Below are 26,553 nucleotides of genomic sequence, written 5' to 3'. Positions count from 1 at the left end.
TATGAATTAATAAATATTTTTTGAAACAAAAAAACTCAACCGTTAATATTCAAAACAAGGACAATAATTCGCTACAATCTTTAAGAAAAAACCTAAAACAATGAATATAACTTTAAAGTATATTCAAAGATCATCAAACTTGTTTATTTGTTATGATAATTTTTATAATTTTAGATGGACATTGCAATTTCAGATAAACATGGTTGCTTAAATTGAATCGTAGCATTAGTAACTAAAAATTTGATATGATATTGGTCTAATAGATTGATAATGTCATTTTTTATTTTGAATTTAAATTTTTTTGCAATTATGCTATAATGAACAACAATATGTTATTCTACTGCAAATTGCACATCTTATTTTGAATAAATTATTAAGACAAGAAAATTTCGGTTTTTTGGTTAACCGTCCATGACAAAAAACATAAACTGCAACTAAACCAAAAACCGAAGATTTTAGCGGTTCGGTTAACCAAACAGAAAATGTCAAAATATTTAGTTTGTTTAATCTAAATATCGGCATGGATTTTTGGTTTTCCGACTCGGTTTTTTGGTTTTCGGATATTTTGAACACCCCTATTTGTGATTACAATTCATTATCTTATACGGTATATAGTAACTAAGAGTAAAGAAGACGCTTTTGTTTGTTTTTTTGTGATTGCAAACCATTTCATTATAGAGTTGATTTCAAACTAAGACTCAAGAATCACTTCAATTTTCTTATGTACTAAGGCAATAATTTATGATAAAAGACAAAGAACATTAAGATAAGGGCAATGGCACAAAAGTCACTAAGTTTACACTTTTCTGCGATTTTGACACCGCGTTATTTTTTGTTACATTTAAGTTACTGTGTTTTTAATTTGTTGTAATTACGACTAATTAACTGGGTGGCTTCAGGTTAGACGGTTTCTCTGTTGGTGACTAGGCAAAATGTTTATGTGTCTTCCACTTGTAATACACATTGGCTTGCAATTGTCTATAAGTTAACCCTAACGTAAACATTGCCTCATGGTCGTCTTCTTCTTCTTTCATGCTTGAATGAGTTCCCAACGGACAAATGGTTCATTGTCGCATAGTGTTGTAAGGAAATGAAGGATGATTTCGTTCAGGCGGCGTTACTGTGGACTAGGAGTTCCATTCGAGGTCGCATGGAGTGACAAAAATCCGAGCAGAAGGTATTTTGGGTGCAAATACTTTCCAGATTAGGATGAAGACTATAGTTACTTTGAATGGTATGATGATGAACCTACTTCCTAGTACACGCAAGTTCGAAATGAGTTGAAGGCAAAGAAGAAAAAAACCTAACTCTGATCGTACTGCTTATGGTGATATTGGAAACCCTAATCTATTTGTTAAAGATGAGTGCTCTAATCTGCTGTTTCTTGTTAAGGTTGTGATTCGGTTGCTTGTATGTTTCATTTTCATTGTATGGATTATGTTGTGTTTGTTATTGAATGATTGAGTATGCAAAAGTTGATTAGTTGTTCTTGTTGAAGGGGTAAGTATGTAAGATGTAAGGATGAAGAATGTGGTTATTATTGTATGTATAAAGTAATGTAGAATTGTGTGTATGTGGTAATGTGGTATGTAAAAGGTCCAATGTTGACCAATTTTCAATTATATGACAAGTGTTTATTATATGGGTATATTTGGTTGGATTGTGTGGTTTGTAAGGTCCAAAATTGTAAAAATAATACCAAATGTTCAGGAATTTTAGTTATTAAATATATATTGCCAAGTTGTAACCAATTGTTTAACTTATGTCTAACATGAGTGGAAATGAGTTCAAATGGACCAAAACATACCAAATGTACATTATGTGTAGGTATTCAACAAAGTATGATGGTATTATATATACATAAACATAATTCAACAAAGTATGATGCTATAACATGTACTTAAACATGATTTAACAAAGTATGATGCTATAATATTTACTTAAACATGATTCAACAAAGTATGATGTTATAATATGTACTTAAACATGATTCAACAAAGTATGATGCTATCCATATACCAAATTAGTTAGGGGTCATGAAAATAAATTAAGTGAAGACATAAATACCACAATTTTGAAATCGGTCAAGTGATAATATGCATACCTTCCATCCATGGAGTTTTAATCTGTTTTGGTATTAATTCCTGCATCAGGTTTTCACCCAACGGTTTCCTTTATACATTACCAGCAACTAATGAATGCAATAAACAAACCCCTAACCTTTATCGTTTCCACCTCGATGTATGTAGAGAAGGGTTTCGTATGTGGGGAGAGGGTTTTGTATGTGGATAAGGGAAGTGTATGTGGCGAAGGTGTTAATGACAGTCGATAACATGGCTTGCACTTATAGAGGGTTATCGGGAGGTAACCGGACCATCCAGTTAATTATTCATAATCGCAGCAAATTAAAAACACAGTGATTTATTTGTAACAAAAAATAATGAGCTGTCAAAATCGCATAAAATGTAAAGTTAGTGACTTTTGTTCCATTTTCCTTAAAATTTAATAGGCTGGAATTCATGTTGTGATTTATGCAGAAATTTGCTTCAGTTTGCTTATCACCCACATACACCATTAAGACAATAAAACTAAAATTAAACAAAAATATCATTAAAGGAATAATGTTGTATATTATTAAATAATAATAAAACATTATAATTCTTCAAAATGCTTTTTTAAACTAAAAAATGCTATGGGTTGGTTATCAAAAAAACATTAATACCTTAGTATAAGTAAAAAGTTAAAAATTTCAGTAACCCGGCTCCAATGTAAGAATTGATTATGGGACATGTTCCAACATTTCAAGAAACGTTGGTTCCAATTCCATAAGTTTATGGCGATACATGTATGGCCGTTTATGCTCACCCTATAGACATAGAGTTTTTACACATATCAATATACTTGCAGTTGTGTACCCATAATAACAATGAGGTTACATTTACTAGCAAGTAATAGCAATATGTAAAAAACTAACGACATTGCTTATACTTGTAGAGAAATATATTTCTATTATTTGTGAAGAAATGTAAATAGGTTGTTATTATGTATAAGAAAACAATGCTATTGTGGGTAAAAAAATACATTGAGCATATTGGTAGTGAGACTAAAGTATGTTGTTTTTTTTCCTCTCTCCCGTACCCTTGGCCCAAACCATAAACCATAACTATGAATTTATTTAAAGAAAATATTTAGATAAGTTCTTATATTTAGCCTCATTAATGATTTAATTCATGAATTTATTTTTTTAATTAAAGGACAAAATACTAGCAATTATTATAATAAAAAAACGGTAATCATTTAAACATTTGAGATTTTAATCAGTAATGTTGAATTCTAGCCGGTAATTACAAAAAAAGAGTCTTATATTTTGGGCTCATTAACGATAATACATTGACATTTTTTTAACAGGAAAATACATAAGGTAATAGATTACTACAATTTTATTATATTATCTTTGTCTCACATGATGTGTTATTTTAATGTTATGTTATTGTATTCCTTTTGTCCGTCAGTGAAATTTACTATAAGATTAAAATTTCAATCTAAAAATGACAAAAAAAAACAATTATATGCAAGACTGATATCTTCTTTCATACATATAGAATATCGTAAGATTAGGATAAAATAATATATTCTATTAGACATAGAATATACAATAACATTATAATAATATAATATTATATATTAGGGAAAAAAATACAATATAATTTTAGTAAATCAGTACATATTATAGACAAAGAGAATACATTAAAAGTATATTACGATGTTATCCTCAACCAGAATATACTCAATATAGTAAAATAATATACTTTGTCAGATAAAAATAATAAATTATTATTACAGTAAGATAATATCATGTCTATAGATTACAATATTGTTAGCATAATAAGTTATTTGGGATCTTCTTATATTAAAGCTTATGAATAGCCCATTAGCTAGGTTAACCCTAGATAATTTTTCTATTTATAGTCTTATTTACTTTCTTTTTGTAATACATAGTGTTCTATCAACAATGTAACCTTAGCCGTTTTCTCTCTATATTATTATTAGTTCTCTATAGATTGTTATTAGTTTACATGGTAACAGATCCGTGTTTGATCCGTCTTTTATGATTATTTTATATGTTTTACTGATTCGTTTCTATCACATCCACTCTATACTAGCATTTGCTACGTTTTTCCAAGATCAGTAGAAATCACCCTCACTCTCCTACTATACATCACATGGAGTCTCCACCAATACCAACGTATTGTCTCATGAATGCACAGTCGTATACAATGTAAAACTAGATAGTGATTATGCACCAGAACGGTTGGACTCAAACGAGAGTAGTGCACCAGGCTAAATCATACATTCTGAGTCTATTTAGTTCATATTGTATACAACCTAAAACATTCACTATAGAACCTATCAGTACTAGTACCAATTCCAAATAGCACACATAACATGCATACAACATATCATATGAAAAATCAGGCTATCTAACATAATATAACAATCTTATATCCAAAAATAATAAATAAGATTTGAACACTTTCCCTTTTTCCTCTGACATCGACTAACTGTACACACTGCGCTTGCGAACCTTTTCCAAACCATTTCATTTAGTTTCATAAAGTTTTATTTTAAAAATAACTCTTGAGCCGCGAACTTGAGTTCAGAACTCACCAAAGTGAGGTTGATTCTCTCAGGTTGTGCTCTATTACCAACTTGTAACATCCCAAAATTTGCAATAAATTTGAACTTTTTAAATCAACATCAGTATAATCAAAACCATATATTTTATTCAAAAGAAGTTTCAAAGCAAACACTCAAGATCAAGTAATTTCAAAAATCATTAAATAGTTATAATTTCAAAAATCAGAGAAGACATAATCCAATGTAATATAAAAACTCCAACAAACGATTCGAGCCAGTGTGTACTGTCATGCCCTGCCATCCTGAGTACCATCTGATCCTGAAACAATATTTTTAAGGGGAAAAGGGGGTAAGCACAAAGCTTATTGAATTTCACACATACACATTATCATATCATACAAGCTCTACCCTAATACACATATAGCAACAATATCAACTACATAACACATATGCATGTTGTTGGGTATTTTATGTTGCGTCATGGGATTAGTTTTGTATATCCGGATTGAGCCTGTCCATCCGTGATTATTAATTAGGGTTAAGCTATAAATAGTGCATGCATGTATGCCTTAGATACGGTCGTGATTATTATCATTATTGCTTTGTAACCCTAAACACCTCTACAGTCGAAGTTCTTAATCGAGCTCTTCTGAGGTGTTAAAGTTTAATCATTCGACATCAGTTAAACCATTCATGTGTTCTTTATTACGTAGTTTATTGCTTTTCTGCTAAGAATCAATCGATCCTACAAGAACTTTGTTCTAACAATTGGTATCAGAGCAGGAGACTGTGTGATCAATACACATTCCTTTTGTTTGAAGAATTCTTTAGGGTTTCCGCTTTTATCGAATATAAAGAAGCCGTCTTCATCTTGTTGACGATAACTCTTGTGTTTGATAAAACCCTAATCTCAAGTTTACAGGTCTGATTCTAGCAGCTTTAAGGAAAGGCTCATCATGTCTCATGACGATTCTCAAACTAATCCCATCAACATCTCCAAGAGCATTGGATCCACTACAAGGGTTCCCATTCTTTACACTCAAGACTATGAAGTATGGGCGCATCACTTTGAAGATTACGTAGTTGGATCTGAAGATAATGGTTATTTCATATGGGAAGCTATCACGCTTGGGCCGTTTGTCCACTCTGGAACGAACAAGACAGTGAAGACTCAAAAAGAATATAATCAGCTTGTGGCGGACAAAGATAAGATGCCACAGGATGAAAAGGACAAGGTGCTATGTAATGTGAAAGCCATGAGAATGATCAGATTCGCATTGTAATCTGACACTTTTCGATTAGTCGGTTCATGCACGACGGCTAAAGAAATATGGGATAGGTTAAAAGAACTGTACTCAACCGATGAGGATCTAGAACACTCGATCCAAACCTTGTTGCTCTCAGAATTTGGAGTTTTCGAACAGAAATCTGAAGAGAAACTGATACAAACCTTCGATCGCTTCAATCATCTCCTTAGCAAGATGATCAAGCATGGTATTGAAAGAAAATTGATTGAGCAAAAGGTAACCTTCATGAATGGATTAAGACCAGAATGGATGGCAGTGGTTTCAACAGTAAAAGCTCATGAACAATTTAAATCATACTCGCTAGCGAAACTGGTGGGTATTATTAAATCCCATGAAAGTGTGGTAATCAAGGAGGCAAAGATAGTTTCGGGTGTGGGATCGCTGGCCCTTGGCTCAAAATGCAAAAGTGTTGCAGAAGAAGAAGAGGATTCAGATATGTCTGAATGTGACCTTACAGGCGAAGAATATGCAATGATGGTCTCCAACCCAAAGAAGTTTGCACGAAAGAAGTTCCCTGTCAATAAGAACAGAAACTGGCAAAGAAGTTATAGCTCTGAGAAGGTGAAAGAAGAAACGAAGAACTCCTCTCAAAAGGATGACGACAAGAAAGAAAGCAAGCTTGCAGGAGACTCTGGATTCTACTGCAATTACTATCATGGCAAGAACCACTTTGCCAAAGATTGCATGTTGAGGAAGATGGCTGAGAAAAGGGACGGTGAAGATGATGAGGCGTATTACATGCGAAAGTTGGAAGAAATAAAGAAAAAGAAGGCAACTAATAGTTCAATGAATGCCTTGATTGTGCAGGAAAATGTGGATGAAGATGAGTTCGATGGCGTTGAAGTCTGGTCAACCGATTCTGAGGATGAAGAAGTGAGAAAACCCACACATGGAAGAGCTTACGTGGCGAGAGATACTGATTCGGCTGGAAGATGTTTGATGGTCACTGCTGGAAGACCAACCGAAGGTGAGCTTAAGGAACTGAACCTGACAGAGGACAAGTGCTTTGCAGCCAAGCCCGTGAGTGAGAAGATCAACGACTGTGATCGGCTGATCAAAAAGGTACAATCCATCCTTGAATCACTTAAAGTTCCTGTAACAAATTATGAAGAAGAATTAAATGAACTAAAATTTAAATTTTCTAACTTAAGTGGTAGTCTCATGGAAACTCGCTTAGCGAACTCTAACCTAACTGACCAACTCAGCAGGGTGTCTTCGAAGAGTGAGGAGAGAAGGATGTGGATTGAGCTGAAGGAGACGGAGTTAAATAGGGCTAGGGATGAGATTATTTATTTGCAACGAGACAATTTAAAGTTTTTGAAACAACAGAATGTTTTTTGCTTGATTGCTAAACGCTTATATACGAATATTACTCAGTTGCACTTAAATTGTGAAATAGGGAAAAAGATTCATAAGATGATCTTACCCTTCCTTGAATTTAAGAAGGATGAGGTCATCGCTGAGTGTGAATCCATAATGTCCTCCGAAGAGACTTCCATCACTTATAAAATCGGACTAGATAAGATAGAGACCTTAATTGACTCTAAGGAACATAAATGTATGCTCAAAAATCTTTTAGATGAAAATGATAGGTTGAAAATTAAGTCCGAGACCATTCAAACATTTGAATCATCTAACGCCAAATTAGTTTCAGAACATAAAATGAATACAGATAACACGTCTGAATTTGATGAGGAAAGTGAGATGAGCGAAATCTCGGTGGAAGATGTGGTTGATTGCTCTGAATTTATGAAGAGCGAAACTGAGAATGAAAAACCACTCATATCTGAGAACTCGGTTGAGTATGCTCGCCTGTCAAAGGACAAGCCGCAGAAACTCAAAGAAAAAGCAATGGTCTATCAGAAAGTTCAAACCGTGCCAAATCAGGTATATGCTGTTACAGGGGTCACTGAAAAACAAACAGCAAAATTGAAAATCTTGGTCGACACAGACAATGCTAAAGGATGCGACGATTATTTCTGGTCCGCCCCTATTGATAATGCAGACGAAACCATCGGCTTATCAGAGCGAACCTCGTGGAGGGTAAGAGGTCGATACATTGCTGAACCCATCAACAAACCCTCAAGTTTTGATAAACCAAGCACAAGTGGAACGAAAGAGATACCAGAAGAACCAAAGAAAGCATCAAATGTATCTTCCAAGACAACCGAAACTCCAAAGGAGAAGCCAAAATCAAGCTTCAATATTTATAAATCTCAAAAGCAGTTGGCTGAACAGAAACGCCAAAGAAATCAGAGGTACATGAAGAATCTGAATGAGCGAAAACGGTATTGGCAGTCTCAAAACCCTAACTACGTTCCTTCCAAGAAAGAGTTAAACGTCAAGAAAAATGACAAGCCAAGCCGAAAGGAAAGTTTTAGTCCAAACTCCTATTATTCCAAAGCTCAGAACCGAAAATACAGTTTCGGTTCCAACACCAGAGCTCAGAACCGAACATCCAGTTTCGGTCACAACATCAAAGCTAACAACCGAAAGTCAAGCTTCGGTCCTTCTTGCTGCCAACAAAAGCAGAATTCAGTGAAGGACATCAAAGTAAAGGGAAAGCTTGATTCGGATTCTGATATCAATAATAAGAAAAAGTTAGCTAACACTAGGATTCAAAAGTATATTCCAAAACCATCTAACAACACACCATCAGACACACCACAATTTAAACAGGATAAAAACAAAATCAAGGTGTATACCTTCAAAAGAAAAGACAAAACCACTCTAATAAAAAGAACTTATTTGGTTGATATTTCTGATGCTATTCCTTTTTCTGTAAAAGACTCACTAGGGCCCAAGAGACTTTGGGTTCCTAAATCTGCTTGAATTTGCAGGTTATAAGTGACGAGCAGTTCGATGACGAATGGTACATAGACAGTGGCTGCTCGCGTTACATAACAGGAAGGAGGGAAGAGCTGAGGGAGTTTCGGTCCCTTAATGATGGTGGATGTGTGAAGTATGGAAATAATTCTTTTGGCACAATCAAAGGATATGGAATGATAACCAACGGAAAATTCACGATTCGAAAAGTGGCTTACGTGGAAGGATTGAAGCACAACCTCATCAGTGTATCTCAATTGGTTGTGGGAACCGGGTTGAAAGTTTCATTCAATGATGAGGGATAAGAAATAATTGAGAAGCAATCCAAAAGAGTTATGTTGAAGTATGAACGCAAGGGAGAGATGTATCCTTTAAATCTCAACCCAATTCGAGGAAAACCAGCAATATGCCTGCTATCAAAGGCGAACTCTGATGAAAGCTGGTTATGGCATCGACGCCTATCGCACCTGAACTTCAAAGACATAAATAAGTTGGTGCTTGGTGATCATGTTCGAGGCCTTCCTCTTCTCAAGTTTGATAAGGAACACCTATGTGCAGCGTGTGAGATGGGCAAACAAACCAGAAAGAGCCATCCTACACGTATCAATACAAAGATTGTTGAAGCTCTTGAACTTTTTCATATTGACTTATGTGGACCTTCGGCTATCGAAAGCTTCGGTGGTAGTAAGTTCATACTTGTAATAGTAGATGATTTTTCACGCTTCACCTGGGTTTTCTTTCTTAAACAGAAATCGGACGCGACTCCCAAGTTGAAGGCGTTTGTCAAGCAAGTGGAACTGCAGCTGCGAAAGCTGGTGAGGAATATTAGAAGCGACAATGGGCTTGAATTCAAGAATAAAGATTTTGAGGATTTTCTGGCTGAAAAGGGGATATCTCACAACTTCTCGCCCCCTATACACCACAACAGAATGGAATTGTTGAAAGACGAAACTGTTCCTTGTGTGAGGCAGCCCGGACCATGCTAAGCTTCGCTTCTCTTCCGCTATACTTCTGGGCCGATGCAGTTGCAACAGCGTGCTATACTCAGAACCGATCCTTACTTAACAAACGATTCTCTATCACTCCGTATGAGATTCCGAACAGTAGGAAGCCCAACGTTAAGTTTTTCCACGTGTTCGGTTCAAGATGCTTCATTTTCAACTCCAAAGAGAACCGAAACAAGTTCGATGTTAAAGTCGATGAAGGAATTTTTCTTGGTTATTCACTTACTTCAAAGGCATATAGGGTTTTGAATAAATGTTCCAAACGTATTGAAGAAACCTACTATGTAACCTTTGATGACAACTATATGAAGAAAGTTCAAAGAAGTGAAAGTACATTAGAGGAAATATTTCCTGAATCAGGACAAGTCTCTGTTCCCATTTCCAACTTGTTTGAAGAGTACATAAGGCTATTTGATGAACCAGAAAAGGCTGTACACTCAGAAGCGAAAGCAGCATACAACAAAATTGATAATCTGAAAAATATCATTGATGAAGCTACAAAAGAAATGGAAAATGAACCTCTTAAACCGACTGGTGGTCAACCCTCAACTGACCCTCCAAACAACAGTTCAACGTTCAAGGGGGAGGGTTCATCTGCAACAAAAACAACCCATGATAGTCCAACCAAGGGGGAGAATCCTACTCCAACCGAGGGGGAGCATCCTGAACCTGACATGGAATACGCTTCGCCATTTGAAGGGGAGAATGAGAATACAAATGACGAAGGTGATCAATCAGAATTTGAAGAAGAGGTAAATGCAGAGTTGGATCCTGCCTATGACCCTAATTACCCTCCTCTAGCGAAATGGACTAAGGATCATCCCAAAGCACACATTATTGGTGAATCATCTGAGCGAGTTCTCACACGTTCTCAATTGAAAGCGAAACAAATTGCATTATTTTCTCATGTAGAATTCTATATGTTTAATTCGTTTGTCTCCAAAATCGAACCGAAGATGGTTAATGCTGCACTTGACCACGCTGATTGGGTACAAGCTATGCAAGATGAACTCCATGAGTTTGAACGTACTCGAGTTTGGAGGCTGATTCCCATTCCAAAGGATGCTTCAGTGGTCGGCTTAAAATGGGTCTTTAGGAATATGTTGGATAAAGAGGGCAACGTCATACGCAATAAGGATCGGTTGGTGGTGAAAGGATACTGCCAAGAAGAAGGGATAGACTATGAGGAAACCTTCGCTCATGTAGCAAGGTTGGAATCAGTTAGAATCTTTCTACCATATGCTGCACATAAAAACTTCAAAGTTTTCCAAATGGATGTGAAATGTGCTTTCTTAAATGGAGAACTAGAAGAAACGGTGTATGTTGAACAACCACCTGGGTTCGTGAATGAGAAATACCTTGATTACTGCTATGTGTTGGATAAAGTTGTATATGGTCTGAAGCAAGCACCGAGGGCCTGATATGAAACATTAACTCGCTTTCTTAAAATGTCGAAATTCAAGCAAGGTTCGGTTGACCCAACCTTCTTCCGAAAGAAAGAAGGCGAACATCTAATGATAGTTCAGATTTATGTCGATGACATCATCTTTGGCTCCACGAATCCTAGCTTAACGGTTGAATTCAGGAAGTTGATGGAGAGTAAATTTGAAATGAGCGCAATGGGTCCTATTAACTTTTTCCTTGGATTGAATATAAGACAGGGACCAGAAGGCATTTTTATCAACCAGGAGGCTTACACGAAGAACTTGCTGGCGAAGTTCGGTATGACGGGAGATTCGAAGGTGAAGGTTCCCATGGCGTTTGGCACAAAGTTAACACCATCTCTGGAAAAACCTGCTGTTGACATAACACTCTATCGTCAAATGATAGGGTCTCTTATGTATCTAACTGCTAGTAGACCGGACATTATGTTCTCTGTTTGTTATTGTGCCAGGTTTCAAGCAAATCCAAGAGAACCTCACATGGTGGCAGTGAAAAATATTTTCCGTTATCTAAAGCGAACCTCTTCTCTCGGTCTTTGGTACCCTGCTAGATCTGTTTTTTTTGTTCAAGCTTTTTCTAACGCCGATCTTGGAGGATGCGGTCTGGACTGAAAGAGCACAACTGGAGGATGCCAATTCCTTGACGGTAAACTTGTTAGCTGGCAGTCCAAGAAGCAAACATGCGTGTCTCTTTCAACAGCCGAAGCTGAGTACATAGCTGCAGCATCCCGTACCTCACAAGTGATATGGATACAAAGCCAACTAAGAGACTACGGACTAAGTATGAAGAAAATACTCTATTGTGACTCTGAAAGCGCGATAAGAATATGCACAATCCAGTGCAACACTCAAAGACAAAGCATATTGCACTGAGATACCACTTCATCAAGGACCATGTTGAAGATGGAAATGTGGAAGTACATTTCGTTCGGTCCTCTGATCAGCTAGCTGACATCTTCACTAAAGCCTTACCAGAAGCAAGCTTCAATAAGATTCTACAAGGTTTGGGAATGATGGAAGCAGAGTCGGTACCGAACCCTCAAATCTCTCTCTAAAAATTAAACAAGCGAAATAGAGCGAACGCTCGGTCTATTTCGGTTCCGGATTTTTCGGGAACCGAAATGAACCGAACGCTCGGTCTATTTCGGCTCCATAATTTTCGGGAACCGAAATGAACTGAACGCTCGGTCTATTTCGGCTCCGAAATTTTAGGGAACCGAAATGAACCGAACGCTCGGCTTATTTCGCTTCATTCTTTTAAGGTTTGGTTTCGGCTGTATACTTTGTATACTCTCTTTTAAATCTTTTTTTTGCTCTATTTTCTCTTTTATTTTTATTCCAAGAGTGTTTAGTATTAATTTCATTTTGTTTATTTTTTTTATTATTTTTCAGCAACTTCAAAATATATATATATATATATATATATATATATATATATATATATATATATATATATATATATATTTTCTGTTTTTATTATTTTTCAGAAACTTCAAAAATCCAAAAATATTTTTTTTATTTTGTTATTTTTATTTATTTTTTTGAATATTCAAAATTCCAAAAGATTTTATCTTTTATTTTTCTTTTAATTATTTTTTTGTTTTGTTTGTTCTGCTTGTGTGGTTTGTTTGTTTGCTTATTCTCTTTTCTAGGTACCAAATACATTGCTGCTCAATTCACTCCAGTCATGAGCTACCTTACTCTTCTCACATGAGTTAAGAGTTTTCTGCTTTGTCACTTTTATCTAGCAGGGGTACTTTCGGTTCCTTAACAATCACCTTTACATTCTCCATCAACTTTCGTTTCAACAAGGTAACCCTTGAGACTCTCAGATATTACCATTGAGGTTTATGGTTACACAAAATCTGTGTCTATGATCTTAGATGCGTACACCACGTGCTAAGTGAGACCCAAAATCCAACACCAATAATGAATTGACGGTGAATATTTATATTCAAGATCTCACTTGTTACCTAACGAAATCTCATTTTATTTTTTGAGTGGTCTTTTATGAAATTGTCTAACACCAAGGCATTTCTTCCCAAAAAGATCCAGTATGTTTTTTTGTTTTTGAGATTTTCATAACATCATAAGTCACAACAAATTCTATCCAACCTACTTGTTCAACAGACCACATCGGTCTCACAAGTACTTCATCCAACGTTCGGTCTTATGTTAAGAATCGATGTTCGGTTGAAGATAAGCCACCCTTTAGATTATTATTTAAAAGAAGCCTTTTGGTGTTTCTTTACAAACATTTGATCGTATTTTCTCGGGTAACCACGCAAGCACTTCAAGTCTCTTTTGAATTTGAAGGAAGAGATTCTTTCCCGGAATCATCTGATTTATGTCTTGTTAAAGACATCACTCACATCCTATACACATTTTGCTTTATTTCTATCTTTTTCGCACACTCTTACACGAAAATTCTTTGTGATTTTCCACAATTCTGGTTGATGTTCCTTATGGCTCGTTTAAAGTTTATTTTTGGCGCGAAAATGGTCAGTTTAACATATGAAGCGAAAGTGAATTTGAAACAACGATATGTGGATAAGATTTTGGGCGCGTGAATTTGAACGGTTCCTAAACCCACGCTTGATGACGTCTATCTGGGGTAACCAACCTGTCACATCGCGCTTTTTCAGGCGACGTTTAAGTGACTGTATCATCATCATGAAGATTCTTTCTCTCTCCTGGCAACGGTATAAAAAGGGTTTCTCACACCAATTGTCCCTTCTTACCTTCTTCAACCTCTCTCAAATACACAAGGCAATCTGCAACTATTCATCTTCTTCCTTACATCAACAATGGCGGAATCATCATTTGTTCAAGATCAGACTGATTCATCGTCATTGCTAGTGATCAAACCTAATCTGAACATGATCATTCAGCTGAACCCCTTTTTGTATGATTCGTACATGCTCCAAGTTGTCGAATGTCTCAAATACTCTCCTCTGGTTATCGCCCTCACACAGGTGGAATCTGTTCCAATGTCTTTGCTATCACAGGTGTATTCTACTGCGTCTTATGACAAGAACAAGGAGAGGATCTATTTTCAAATCTTCACTCACAAGGCATCAATTTCGAAAGGGCGATTATGTTCCCTGTTGAGGCTTGCCGTCGATGGTTCTGTTATCTCTCCTGATTTCATCACCACAACCCAGCTGTTTACAATGCTTTATGAGATGGGGTATACTGATGTTCTTACCACAGTGACGAAGGTTAAGAAATCGGGTTTTCCGCCGCAATGGAATGGGTTACATACTCTTATCAACAAGGGTTTGGCGGAAAGGGTTGCTGGGTCAGATGGTACGAGTAAGGGTTTTCTGACCATTCTCTATGGTCTCTACAATGGCATTAACCTCGATTATGGCTCGATTATTTGGTCACAACTGGTGCAAAGTCTCAACACCTCGACGAGACACTCAGAGATTTCTTGTGGTCGTTTCTGGACCATTGTCACCCGAAGGGCCATTGACACTTTACAGATTCCAGTTATGAACGATGCATTGGTCTCCTCTGTGGCTACTTTTCATATGAAGAAGATTATTTTCTCAGATGCCACCAAGTTCTCTCACAGTGGTTCGATACCTGAAACAATGTACATGTGTGTGTCAAGCGCAAGTAAAGTGATGGCTGACTACCGCAAGCTTACTCCCACGAGACCAAGAGAACTGACTCCTGAACAGCAAGCTGCCTTAGATGCTGTGGAGAAGCCAGCCAAGCGAGGGAAGAGGGCAGATACCAAGAAGGTGGCAACCGAAGGTCCTTCGTCTAAGCCTGTCACGTCCAAAAAGCGAAAGGCTGAAAAGGCTGATTCTTCGGCTCCAAAGAAAGTTAAGAAGATGGCAAGGAAATCAAAAAGTCCTTCTCCTTCAAGCTCAGAACATGATGAGGAGCGATCGATAGATGAGGAAGAAGAAGTTCAACATCATGGTTCACCAAGAGGTCATACACCTCCTCGTTCTCCAACTCCTACTGAACAACTTCATGACAAGATTCCAACTCCTCCTCCATCTCCACCGAAAACTACGGTTCCAGTTTCGGTTGCTCCAATTCCACCACCTCCTACATCTCAAACCACCACTTCTGTGCCACCTCCACCACCAGTTAGTATCGTCAAATATCTACACCTCCTTTATCACCTCCTATCTTTTCACAAGTAACTACCACAACTACTCCTATCTTCACCAGTACAACCGAACCTCCAGTAAGCGTCAACGTATCTGATACGGGGGCTAATACTGAAACCGAACCTCCTGTTACATCCAAACCTCTTTCACCCTCACCCTCACCCTCCACTGATTCTGGTGATACTCTCGTGTTGGGTTTTGAGCATTCTAACACTCCTATGGTGTACATGCAACCCTATAAACCTTGGATCTATGTTTTCTCTATTATACATGCAAATATTAACTATTCCAAGGTTTCATCCTAACTAGCATATTATGAAGCACCTATACTACAAAGTTCTAGTTAGATGACATACCTTTTGATATAGCTTGATGTCTTCAAGCTTTAAGAGCTTAGCCCCAATAGTGTGGAAGCCTCAAATGGAATCACAAATCACCAAAACACCTTGGAAGAACTTGAGAGAATATGTATGCACACTAAAATCGGCCCACTCTTATTTTCACACACTTGTGCCAATTTTGTGAGCCAAGGACCCCTTTATATATTATGGAGGATTAGGGTTACATCCATGTAAACCCTAATACCCATGACCTTTCATTTACATAGGATCCATGGGTTAAAAGCTCCATGGACCATCCATGAAAGCTTAACCCAACCTAAATGAACTTGGCCCATTCCATATATATAAGAGTCCATATTTAATTAGTTCTTTTTGATCACTTAATTAATTCTAAATTAATTCTTGATCAATACTAATTAAATAATATGATTCCATATTAATATATTAGAACTTATAATATATTAATATAAATCATAAATATACTATTCTCAAAAGACTATCCATATAAATTGTGTCGGTGAAGTGCAACCCAAATGGACCATGCCGGGTCGGGTCAAGTACATACCAAATATAGTTATGGACTTAGACATTAATCCAACAGTCTCCCACTTGGATAAGTCTAAAACTATTATTGAGTATGACTTCAAAACCTAACTGGCAATCGTAGCTCTTAAAGCCGCTGTCGAACTCTGACCTTGTCAATGACTTGTCCATTAGATAAGGGATCATATATTCCTCCATTCTAGATATCATATGGACTGAGACATGGATTATAATCATTCTCTCTGTCCATTTGTTGTTTCCCGATTTTCGATTTATGATGATTGACTGATTGAACAAATCAAATCAGTCCTGGCTTGGCCAAGCACTCACATGTGTCATCGCTAAATCATCGAGGGGCCCACAGATATCGCTTTTATCCCAAAGGTAAAAGGAATGGATAAACTTCGACTCATATGGCTTGTTCTACTACTTGTTGAATCATACACAAAGGCACGTTTTATAACATCGAGTTACCAATGCGTTTTCGTGCAATCAATGTATAACCAACTCATAGTAACAACTCATATCTCTAGGTTTGAAGAATATAAGATATTATCGTCTCATGATCACTCGTGATAAAATCCATGAAGTGATTCAAATGAGCGCGGGTTGAATCCAATACTCAGAACTTATGAGCACTCATGAGTGTTGTAGCACCACTTTGTCCACCAACTTAGACCTCTACAAACCAACCCATGACAGTCTTGATTCATATCTACTTCCAACATATGACCGACTGTGGATGGTTTGAATAACCTAATCATTCAGGAAGAGCGACTTAGTTATTGTGGAAGTCAAAACATGCAAAGTGAAACACAAGAATAAATGAATCAAATATGGTATCAAACCCTATGAATATAAATAAACACTTTTATTTATCACCATACTGATTACTCATTATTCATTGTTTCGGTTTTATCAACTTTATACTTGAATTAAAAACACTAGTTGTCCCATGCTCCAAGCATGTACACTATGTTTTTCTTAAACAATAGCTTTGCCATACACCAAGTATGCACTCTATGTTTGTCTATGATCCTTACTTTGTGAAATAAACCAATTGAACATAATTTCAATGATTCTAATTTCACACTCCCAAATCCTTATCGAAAAATGTGAGAATTTCAAATTCCTATCATTTATCGAAATCTGTTTAGATTTTAAACTTATATGCACTGACCCTCCTGTAATGAATATGTACAAAGTCACAAAGACTTGTCAACAGTCATTATAAGGTAGTCCAGTGGAGATCAACTCCATGGAAACTAAGTCTCATATTCAAAGTACATTGCTTTGGACATGCTTCTTGCATTAAGTTTTCTAATCTTACACAGATAACTTCCACCTATGGAGACAACTCCATATTCTCATTTTGACTATCACTTCTGAATAAGAGATGCCTCTTTTCAGAATATGTCAATATGGTCCTTCCAAAATTAGCACTATACTTTCAAATGTCCCTGAGCAACCAATCTTTGGTAAACCTCAGATTGTCCTCGATAATTGCTTAATCATTTTAGTCATATCCAATTCTAGACCTTTTCCCTTCTTAATGCCTCTAGGCATTTGGAAAAATTTAGAAATGACAAATATTATAGCACATGCAATCGATCCTGTACCCAAAGCAAATGGTACACGATTCATGATGTCTCACATAAAGACATGATTCTAGACCAGTCTTTTGCTACAATATTTTTATTTGCCATGTTTTCAAAATTTGACTATGAAGAGGGATGCCGTAATCATAATCGAATTTTGAGAACGCAATATAGAATTTCCTTAAGTTGAACCAATCCAACATGAAATTCATATATATATTCTTGACTAAAGATGATTAAGGTCTCAATCTAAGCCTTTAGAACTGAAATGAAGTATATCCTCTCCCTTAATTATAGCAAAACAACTTTTTCAATCCCTGCAGCCTCACGAATTGAAACTTTTGTTTTCTATAATTAACATTGCTAACTTGTAACACTAACAATAATTATCATGCTCCCACTAACATGATGATTATTAGCATAACACTTATGCTCCCACTAGCTTTGACATGTACTCAGAAATCAGCTGGACTTCTAGAAATCAATACTTTATTGACTTTCTTACCAAAGTTCATATTTCTGATACGAGATGCTTTGATAAAACTTTATCAAAATCATACACATTTCCTTAGGTAGCATGCATGTGTGTCTAAACAATTTCAGAACTATGAAAAGGGATGCCGTAATCATAGTCTCAATTGTTTAGACCTTTTGCCATCTGCTTCAAATCTACTTGGTGGAAGTGTTTCCTCACCATCATTTTCATGAATCGGAGAGAAACCTTATGACCCTTAGATTTTATGGTGTATGTGTTCTTATCCATGTGAATCGTCAAAACCATAGTCACAAGACAAGGATAATGACAAATCCAAACTCATATGGACTGAACTTATGTAATCTTAACTTCTTGCCACCTGGCAGTACAGGGCCTGCCATTGCTTCCAAGTTGTTATGCAACCAATTGAGAACTTTTAGAACTCCTATGCAAAGCCAACTTTAACTGGAATGGGCACAGAATATGTCAACACGATAGGTTATAAACCTCAAGTCGTGTGCTAGTGAAGAACCTCAGGTTTTATTCTTGATTAGTTCTTGAAATTCTTTTTAGGATCTTTAAGACTCCCACTGTCCTCTTGACATATAAGACTATCTTGCCAAATATTCAAGAGATAGTGCGGATTCTTTATCAAGACAAACACTTCACACAATTGGCCTTAGTTGGTCTTTGTTTTATCCAAAACATCACAACTTACCAATTTCAAATGTACAAGAGTAGGACACTTTTACTCTTACATTTGACAAGTGTTTTAAACCTTTCTTTAAGATATGTCACTCAAGTTACAATCTTGGAGTATGACTCTAAGAATTGTTTTGGAACGAAGTATGACTCATCTTTCTGATCCAACCATTTCAACAATTCATGACTCCTCTTCTTAGTCATAAGAATGCACTAAGAAGACCTTTAGAGGACTAATTGTGATATGATTTCTAAATCATTAAGATGATCACAAACATGATACTAAAGTACTCTCCCATCTTTTCAGATTTGAGAAACTTTTATCTTTCTGCCTAATTTGATTCTTCCCATTCGTTCTGCCATACATTGAGACTTTTCCAGTGTTTCAGAATTATACTTAAACTTGTAAGTATAACCATATTTACTAAACTTTAGTAAATCAAATAGTCTTAACGAGCTTTGTGGTGGACATGACCAGTGCACAAGAATGTGTACTCGATCCCTTTAGTCCTTCACTTGACTCACACATCCATGTGAGCAAGTAATTAGTCTTGATTTTCCAATGCTTGAAAGTTCTCATTCATCATACTATTCAACTTGCATGATTCCAAGTTTCGGTCCAATTGAAACTTGGGTGATGAGGAACTTTCCTGATTTGGTAAATTTAGACACTACCACAAATGAAAGAATCAAATCCATTTTCCAATTTTGCTATCAGTGGAATCATATAAGCAACAATTTTCCACAAATGCCATTGTAAGGATACTTCAAATAAACAAAATTAAACAATTTTCTTTTATTTTAAAACTTTGCGGAAAAACTTATCCTTACAATCCACATGGAAAATTGTTGTTATCTATTCCTTAGCAATATATCATAACTTCTTAAGCAACTGCTCAAAATTCTGATGCGATCGAAATCCACCTTCGCGATCAGAATCAGCATATACTTCCTTTAAGATTTCTCTCTATTCTTTGATTCTTAAAACATCAACATGTGACCCAGTCACATCATGTAATGAGGATCTCAGAATAGAACTTAACAGAGTTAGATAATGGGATCTACCTGATGTAGAGTCAAACTTATTGACTTTAACATCCTTAGGTAAATTTGGCAGCTTTGCAATCAACGCCCCTTCCTTTGGCAAAATAAACATATGGACCCTTTGGTAATGAGACTATCTCAGACTTAGCCTTTCTCTTTACCCTTTGGTCAACCGGGTTAACTATGGCCAATCCCTTTCCATTGGGAAGAGAATGTTTTTTCTGGATTTCCAGTGTCACCATTGTCACTGTCCATAAAGTTTTTGGGAAGTTGATCTTCTAATCAAATTTGCTTCACTATCGTTCCAAATCATTGTTGATTCAGCAGCACCAAGCAAATAGATATGATCATTAAGGTTCATGTCATAGTCTGTATCATAGTAGTCCCAAAGGAACTCACTATGTGACTTAGAAAGTGATTGAACATCCAACTTTCTCAAGACTTTGAAACCCAACTCTCCCGGCTTGTTAATATGTGACTTCATCTCTAAGATGTGATCACACATATACCTTGCTTGCCATTAGGGCTTGAGTGACCTTGAACTTGTGGGTTAGGAGAATAATTGGAGGAGGTGGAGGAAGTAAAGTTCCAAGAGATTTGGGAAGATCATAGATGTCTGAACTCGACATCTTTTGGGAGATATTCAAGATAGTTGATTTAAAGTCCTTAATATAACACCCAATATGAAATATTAAGGCTAGGATCCAACAACCTATTTATAACTGGAAGACGGATGCCGTAATCCGAGTTATAAAATAGTTGAAGGTAGGTAAATGACGATTTACCAATTTCCACCATGAAAAACGAAATAATTTAATTAGGTTTTTTACTTGGATTTGAAACTCCTAGATCTTTTGAGATTCATTGAACTTTTCAATGGCATGTTTCAATCTCGAGTGTGCCCTTCAGGTTTTGTGACTGGGATGCCGAGGATCACAAAACAAGGTGTGAAGTAACCATGCAAATATACTTGGTACCCTTAATATTTACCCCTCAATCGATGTGCCGGTTAACCACACGAGCTCCACCGATACTATGATAAATATTAAGTTACCCTTTGCCTACTTTGTTAAATCCAGGTTAGTGTGCCGGTTAACCAAACACGCTCCACTAACGGTTTAAACAAAGTGCAAAGTGTAATTTCATGGATTAGCACCTTATTCACATTTTCCTAAGTAACTAAGATTGTGAATTAATAAAAGGTTTAGTTACTTAGTATTTATCATTAATACTTTTAATGAAGGGAGAACTATAGTCCTTGTCCTACTTGTTCGGCTAACGACCCTCCATCGGTCAAGGAAGCGGTGAGTGAGAGTGGACACCCATTAAACTGTCATTTTATAGGCAGTAACCTTATACCCCCTTATAGACCGGCTTCGTGAATGAGGCCTACTAATGGTAAGACGACTTGCTCTTATACATATAATATATTAAACTTTTAATATTATAATAGTATAAGGGTGTATTTTAGACATTTAAAATACTTGGTGGTTTAATCTATTAATTAAACTAGACTTTTAATTTAATTAAACTCAAACCATATATTTATGGATTAATAATACTCTTTTAATTAAACGCTTTAATTAACTATTAATAAAGTCCATAGGAGTTAATTTGAACTATTCAACAAAACATCATAATTCCAATTATTAAACTCAAAATTAAAACCATTTAATTAATTGTTTAAGTTATGAACCCAAGAGTTTTAGAATTCAATTCTTTTTTTCATAAAAAACTTTTCTCAAATTCCAAAACTTGAGGGCAAGTTTTGTAATTCTTGAAAACCTTTGGATTCCATAACTTATGGAATTAATGGTGTTTTATGATGAAACTTTCCATGTTCCATAACTTAAGAACAAGTTATGGAATTCTTTAAAACATTAACACCAAATTTTGTAACTCCATAAAAACTTTGAATCAATTTTTTTTTTAAAAAAAAACTTTCATATCCATAACTTATGGAAGTTTCAAAAACCCTTAAGATTACAACTTTAAAAAAAAACTTTTGAGCTCCAAAATTTTATGACAAAATATGTAACTCCTTAAAACATTTAGATCAAACTTTTAAAACTAATAAAATAATCATATCATTTTATCTTTTACTAAATTTGACCTAATTCAACTCATATAACAAATGATTCAAATTTTACAAATAATTCGTTTTTCATAAAACAAGTAATTATCTTAAAATTTGACAAACGTCATGTTTTTTTTCCTTTTTTTCCAACTTGAAAATAAAACATTTGCATCAATATAACAGAAAACAACCCATGTCTCTGATACCACTGTTGGGTTTTGAGCATTCTAACACTCCTATGGTGTACATGCAACCCTATAAACCTTGGATCTATGTTTTCTCTATTATACATGCAAATATTAACTATTCCAAGGTTTCATCCTAACTAGCATATTATGAAGCACCTATACTACAAAGTTCTAGTTAGATGACATACCTTTTGATATAGCTTGATGTCTTCAAGCTTTAAGAGCTTAGCCCCAATAGTGTGGAAGCCTCAAATGGAATCACAAATCACCAAAACACCTTGGAAGAACATGAGAGAATATGTATGCACACTAAAATCGGCCCACTCTTATTTTCACACACTTGTGCCAATTTTGTGAGCCAAGGACCCCTTTATATATTATGGAGGATTAGGGTTACATCCATGTAAACCCTAATACCCATGACCTTTCATTTACATAGGATCCATGGGTTAAAAGCTCCATGGACCATCCATGAAAGCTTAGCCCAACCTAAATGAACTTGGCCCATTCCATATATATAAGAGTCCATATTTAATTAGTTCTTTTTGATCACTTAATTAATTCTAAATTAATTATTGATCAATACTAATTAAATAATATGATTCCATATTAATATATTAGAACTTATAATATATTAATATAAATCATAAATATACTATTCTCAAAAGACTATCCATATAAATTGTGCTGGTGAAGTGCAACCCAAATGGACCATGCCGGGTCGGGTCAAGTACATACCAAATATAGTTATGGACTTAGACATTAATCCAACATCTCGGTGGTGACAATCTTGAGTTTGACTCAAACTATTGTTGGGTTATGAGCATTCTAACACTCCTAAGTGTACATGCAACCCTAAATACCTTGGATCTATGTTTTCTCTATTATACATACAATTATGAACATCCAAGGTATTATCCTAATCTAGCATACAAAATAATAAATATAACAAGATAGAATACATACCTCTTTGATGTAGAATGTCTTCATGAAGCTTGAGTGCCTAGTGCCCCAAGTGTGACACCTCAAATGGTTCACACAACACCAAATGCACTTGGAATAACTTGAGAGAAACTTGAACACTCCTTGAAATCGTCTAGCCCTCACACTCACACATTAGTGCACGATTTCTGAGCCATGGGATTCTTTTATATGGTGGCTATTAGGGTTACACCATGTAACTCATAACTTTACCCATTCCTTATTCTCCATGGATTTTAACCTCCATGGAGTATCCATGGGTCACCCCATGGACTTAGTCCAACATAAGGAATCTTGGATTACAAGCCCACATATATAAGAATGAATGATTTACACAATCAACCCATATATTTAATTATTCTCCTTTTGATCACTTAATTAATTCCAAATTAATTCTTGATCAATACTAATTAAATAACCTTATTAATATATTAGAACTTATAATATATTAACCAACCTTAAGTGTTATTTCTCTCATTATAGTCTATCCAAATGCATGATGCCATGCAACCCAAATGGACCATGCCGGGTCGGGTCAAGTCTTACCAATTATAGTTATGGACTTAGACATTAATCCAACAGTCTCCCACTTGGATAAGTCTAAAACTATTATTGTGTATGACTTCAGGAACCGATCAGCAATCGTAGCTCTCAAAAGCTTCTGTCGAACTCTGACCTTGTCGATGAACTCTGACCTTTATCAATGACTTGTCCATTAGATAAGGGATCATATATTCCTCCATTCTAGATATCATATGGACTGAGACATGGATTATCAATCATTCTCTCTGTCCATTTGTTGTTTCCCGATTTCCGATTCATGATGACTGACTGATTGAACAAATCAAATCAGTCCTGGCTTGGCCAAGCACTCACATGTATCATCTTTAAATCATCGAGGGGCCCACAGATATCGCTTTTATCCCGAAGGTAAAAGGAATGGATAAACTTCGACTCATATGGCTTGTTCTACTACTTGTTGAATCATACACAAAGGCACGTTTTATAACATCGAGTTACCAATGAGTTTTCGTGCAATCAATGTATAACCAACTCATAGTAACAACTCATATCTCTAGGTTTGAAGAATATAAGATATTATCGTCTCATGATCACTCGTGATAAAATCCATGAAGTGATTCAAATGAGCGCGAGTTGAATCCAATACTCAGAACTTATGAGCACTCATGAGTGTTGTAGCACCACTTTGTCCACCAACTTTGACCTCTACAAACCAACCCATGACAGTCTTGATTCATATCTACTTCCAACATATGACCGACTGTGGATTGTTTGAATAACTTAATCATTCAGGAAGAGCGACTTAGTTATTCTGGAAGTCAAAACATGCAAAGTGAAACACAAGAATAAATGAATCAAATATGGTATCAAACCCTATGAATATAAATAAACACTTTTATTTATCACCATACTGATTACTCATTATTCATTGTTTCGGTTTTATCAACTTTATACTTGAATTTAAAACAATAGTTGTCCCATGCTCCAAGCATGTACACTATGTTTTCTAAACACTAGTCATGCCATACACCAAGTATGCATACTATGTTTGTCTATGATCTTTACTTTGTAAAATAGATCAATTGAACATCACTCCAATGATCCTCTTTTCACAGTCCCAAATCCTTACTGCAAATGCAAGAATTCCAAATTCATGCCATTTACTGAAATCTGTTAGATTCTAAACTTATATGTATTAATCCTCTTAATGATTATGCACGAAGTCAGAAAGACTTGACAACAATCATTACAGAGCATTCCAAAGGAGATCAGCTCCTTGGAAACATCCTTCTTTCATTAAGTTTCCTAATCTTACACAGATTGAATAATTTCTAACTTTGAAACATTTCCATATTCCATTTTGACTATCACTTCTGAACAAGAGTTGCCTCCTTACAGATTATGTCAATATGGTCCTTCCAGAATTAACATTATGCTTCCAACTGTCCTTGAGCAACCAATCTTTGGTAAACCTTAGATTGTCCTCGACAATTGCTTAATCATTTTAGTCATATCCAATTATAGACCTTTTCCCTTCATAATGCCCCAGGCATTTGGAAAATTTTAGAAAGGATGAATATAGCACATGTAATCGATCCTATATCCGAAGCATATGGGACACGATTCATGATGTCTCATATAAAGACTAAACCAGTCTTTTGCTATAATATTTCCATTTCAATTTGCCAAGTTCTCAAGATTCAGATTATGAAAAGGGATGCCGTAATCATAATCGAATTTTAGAACGCAAATAATGGACCCATATATAGAATTTCCTTATGTTGAGCTATTCCAACATGAAATTCATATATATATCCTTGATTAAATACGATTAAAATCTCAATCTAAGCTTTTAGAATTGAAATGAAGTATAATTTCCTCTCCCTTAATTATAGCAAAACAACTTTTTCAACCCCTGCAACCTCACGAATTGAAACTTTTGTTTTCTATAATTAACATTGCTAACTTGCAACCTTTGTCATAATTATCATGCTCCCACTAACATGATGATTATTAGCATAACACTTATGCTCCCACTAGCTTTGACATGTACTCAGAAATCAGCTGACTTTCTTACCAAAGTTCAGATTTCTGATACTAGATTGTTTTGATAAAACTTTATCAAAATCATACACCTCTCTTAGATAGATCACATGTGTGTCTAAACAATTTTAGAACTATGAAAAGGGATGCTATAATCATAGTCTCAATTGTTTAGACCTTTGCCACTTCTCACAAGTCCATGTTAGTGTGCCGGTAAACCACACACGCTCCACTAACGACTTTGAGAATGCAAATATCACAATTGCTATCTAGCTAAAATCTACTTAGTGAAAGTGTTTCCTCACCATCATTTTCATGAATCGGAGAGAAACCTTATGACACTTAGATTTAATAGTGTATGTGTTCTTATCCATGTGATTTTGTCAAAACCATAATCACAAGACAAGGTTAGTGACAAATCCAAACTCATATTGATTAAACTTCTGCAATCTTAAATTCTTGCCATTTGGCAGCTCAGGTGCCTGCCATTGCTTCCAAGTAGTTGTGCAACCAATTGAGAACTCTTAGAACTCCTATGCAAAGCCAACTTGAATAGGCACAAAAATTTCAACACGATAGGTTATAAACCTCAAGTCGTGTGCTAGTGAAGGACTTTAGGTTTTATTCTTGATTAAGTCTTGAAACTTTCAAGAGCTTTAAGACTCCCACTGTCCTCTTGACATATAAGA

The 26,553-nt window shown here is 35.7% G+C and overlaps 1 protein-coding gene across 1 annotated transcript in view; it reads left to right on the top strand.

Moving 5' to 3' along the window:
• Nucleotides 1-14,024: 14,024 nt before the first annotated feature.
• LOC145130853 (uncharacterized) overlaps nucleotides 14,025-26,553 on the top strand; it is a 45,885-nt gene continuing 33,356 nt past the window's right edge. Inside the window, exons 1-2 of the mRNA XM_079065612.1 lie at nucleotides 14,025-14,438; nucleotides 14,706-14,982. Coding sequence (XP_078921738.1) covers nucleotides 14,025-14,438; nucleotides 14,706-14,982 — 691 coding nt within the window. The remainder of the gene's footprint in view (nucleotides 14,439-14,705; nucleotides 14,983-26,553) is intronic.

Source organism: Lactuca virosa, chromosome 8 (assembly GCF_052849685.1).
Source record: "Lactuca virosa cultivar CGN04683 chromosome 8, Lactuca_virosa_CGN04683_v6, whole genome shotgun sequence".
In the NCBI taxonomy this organism is placed as follows: Eukaryota; Viridiplantae; Streptophyta; class Magnoliopsida; order Asterales; family Asteraceae; genus Lactuca; species Lactuca virosa.
Note: the sequence above shows the minus strand (reverse complement) of the source record. Positions and strands in the feature narration are given on the sequence as shown.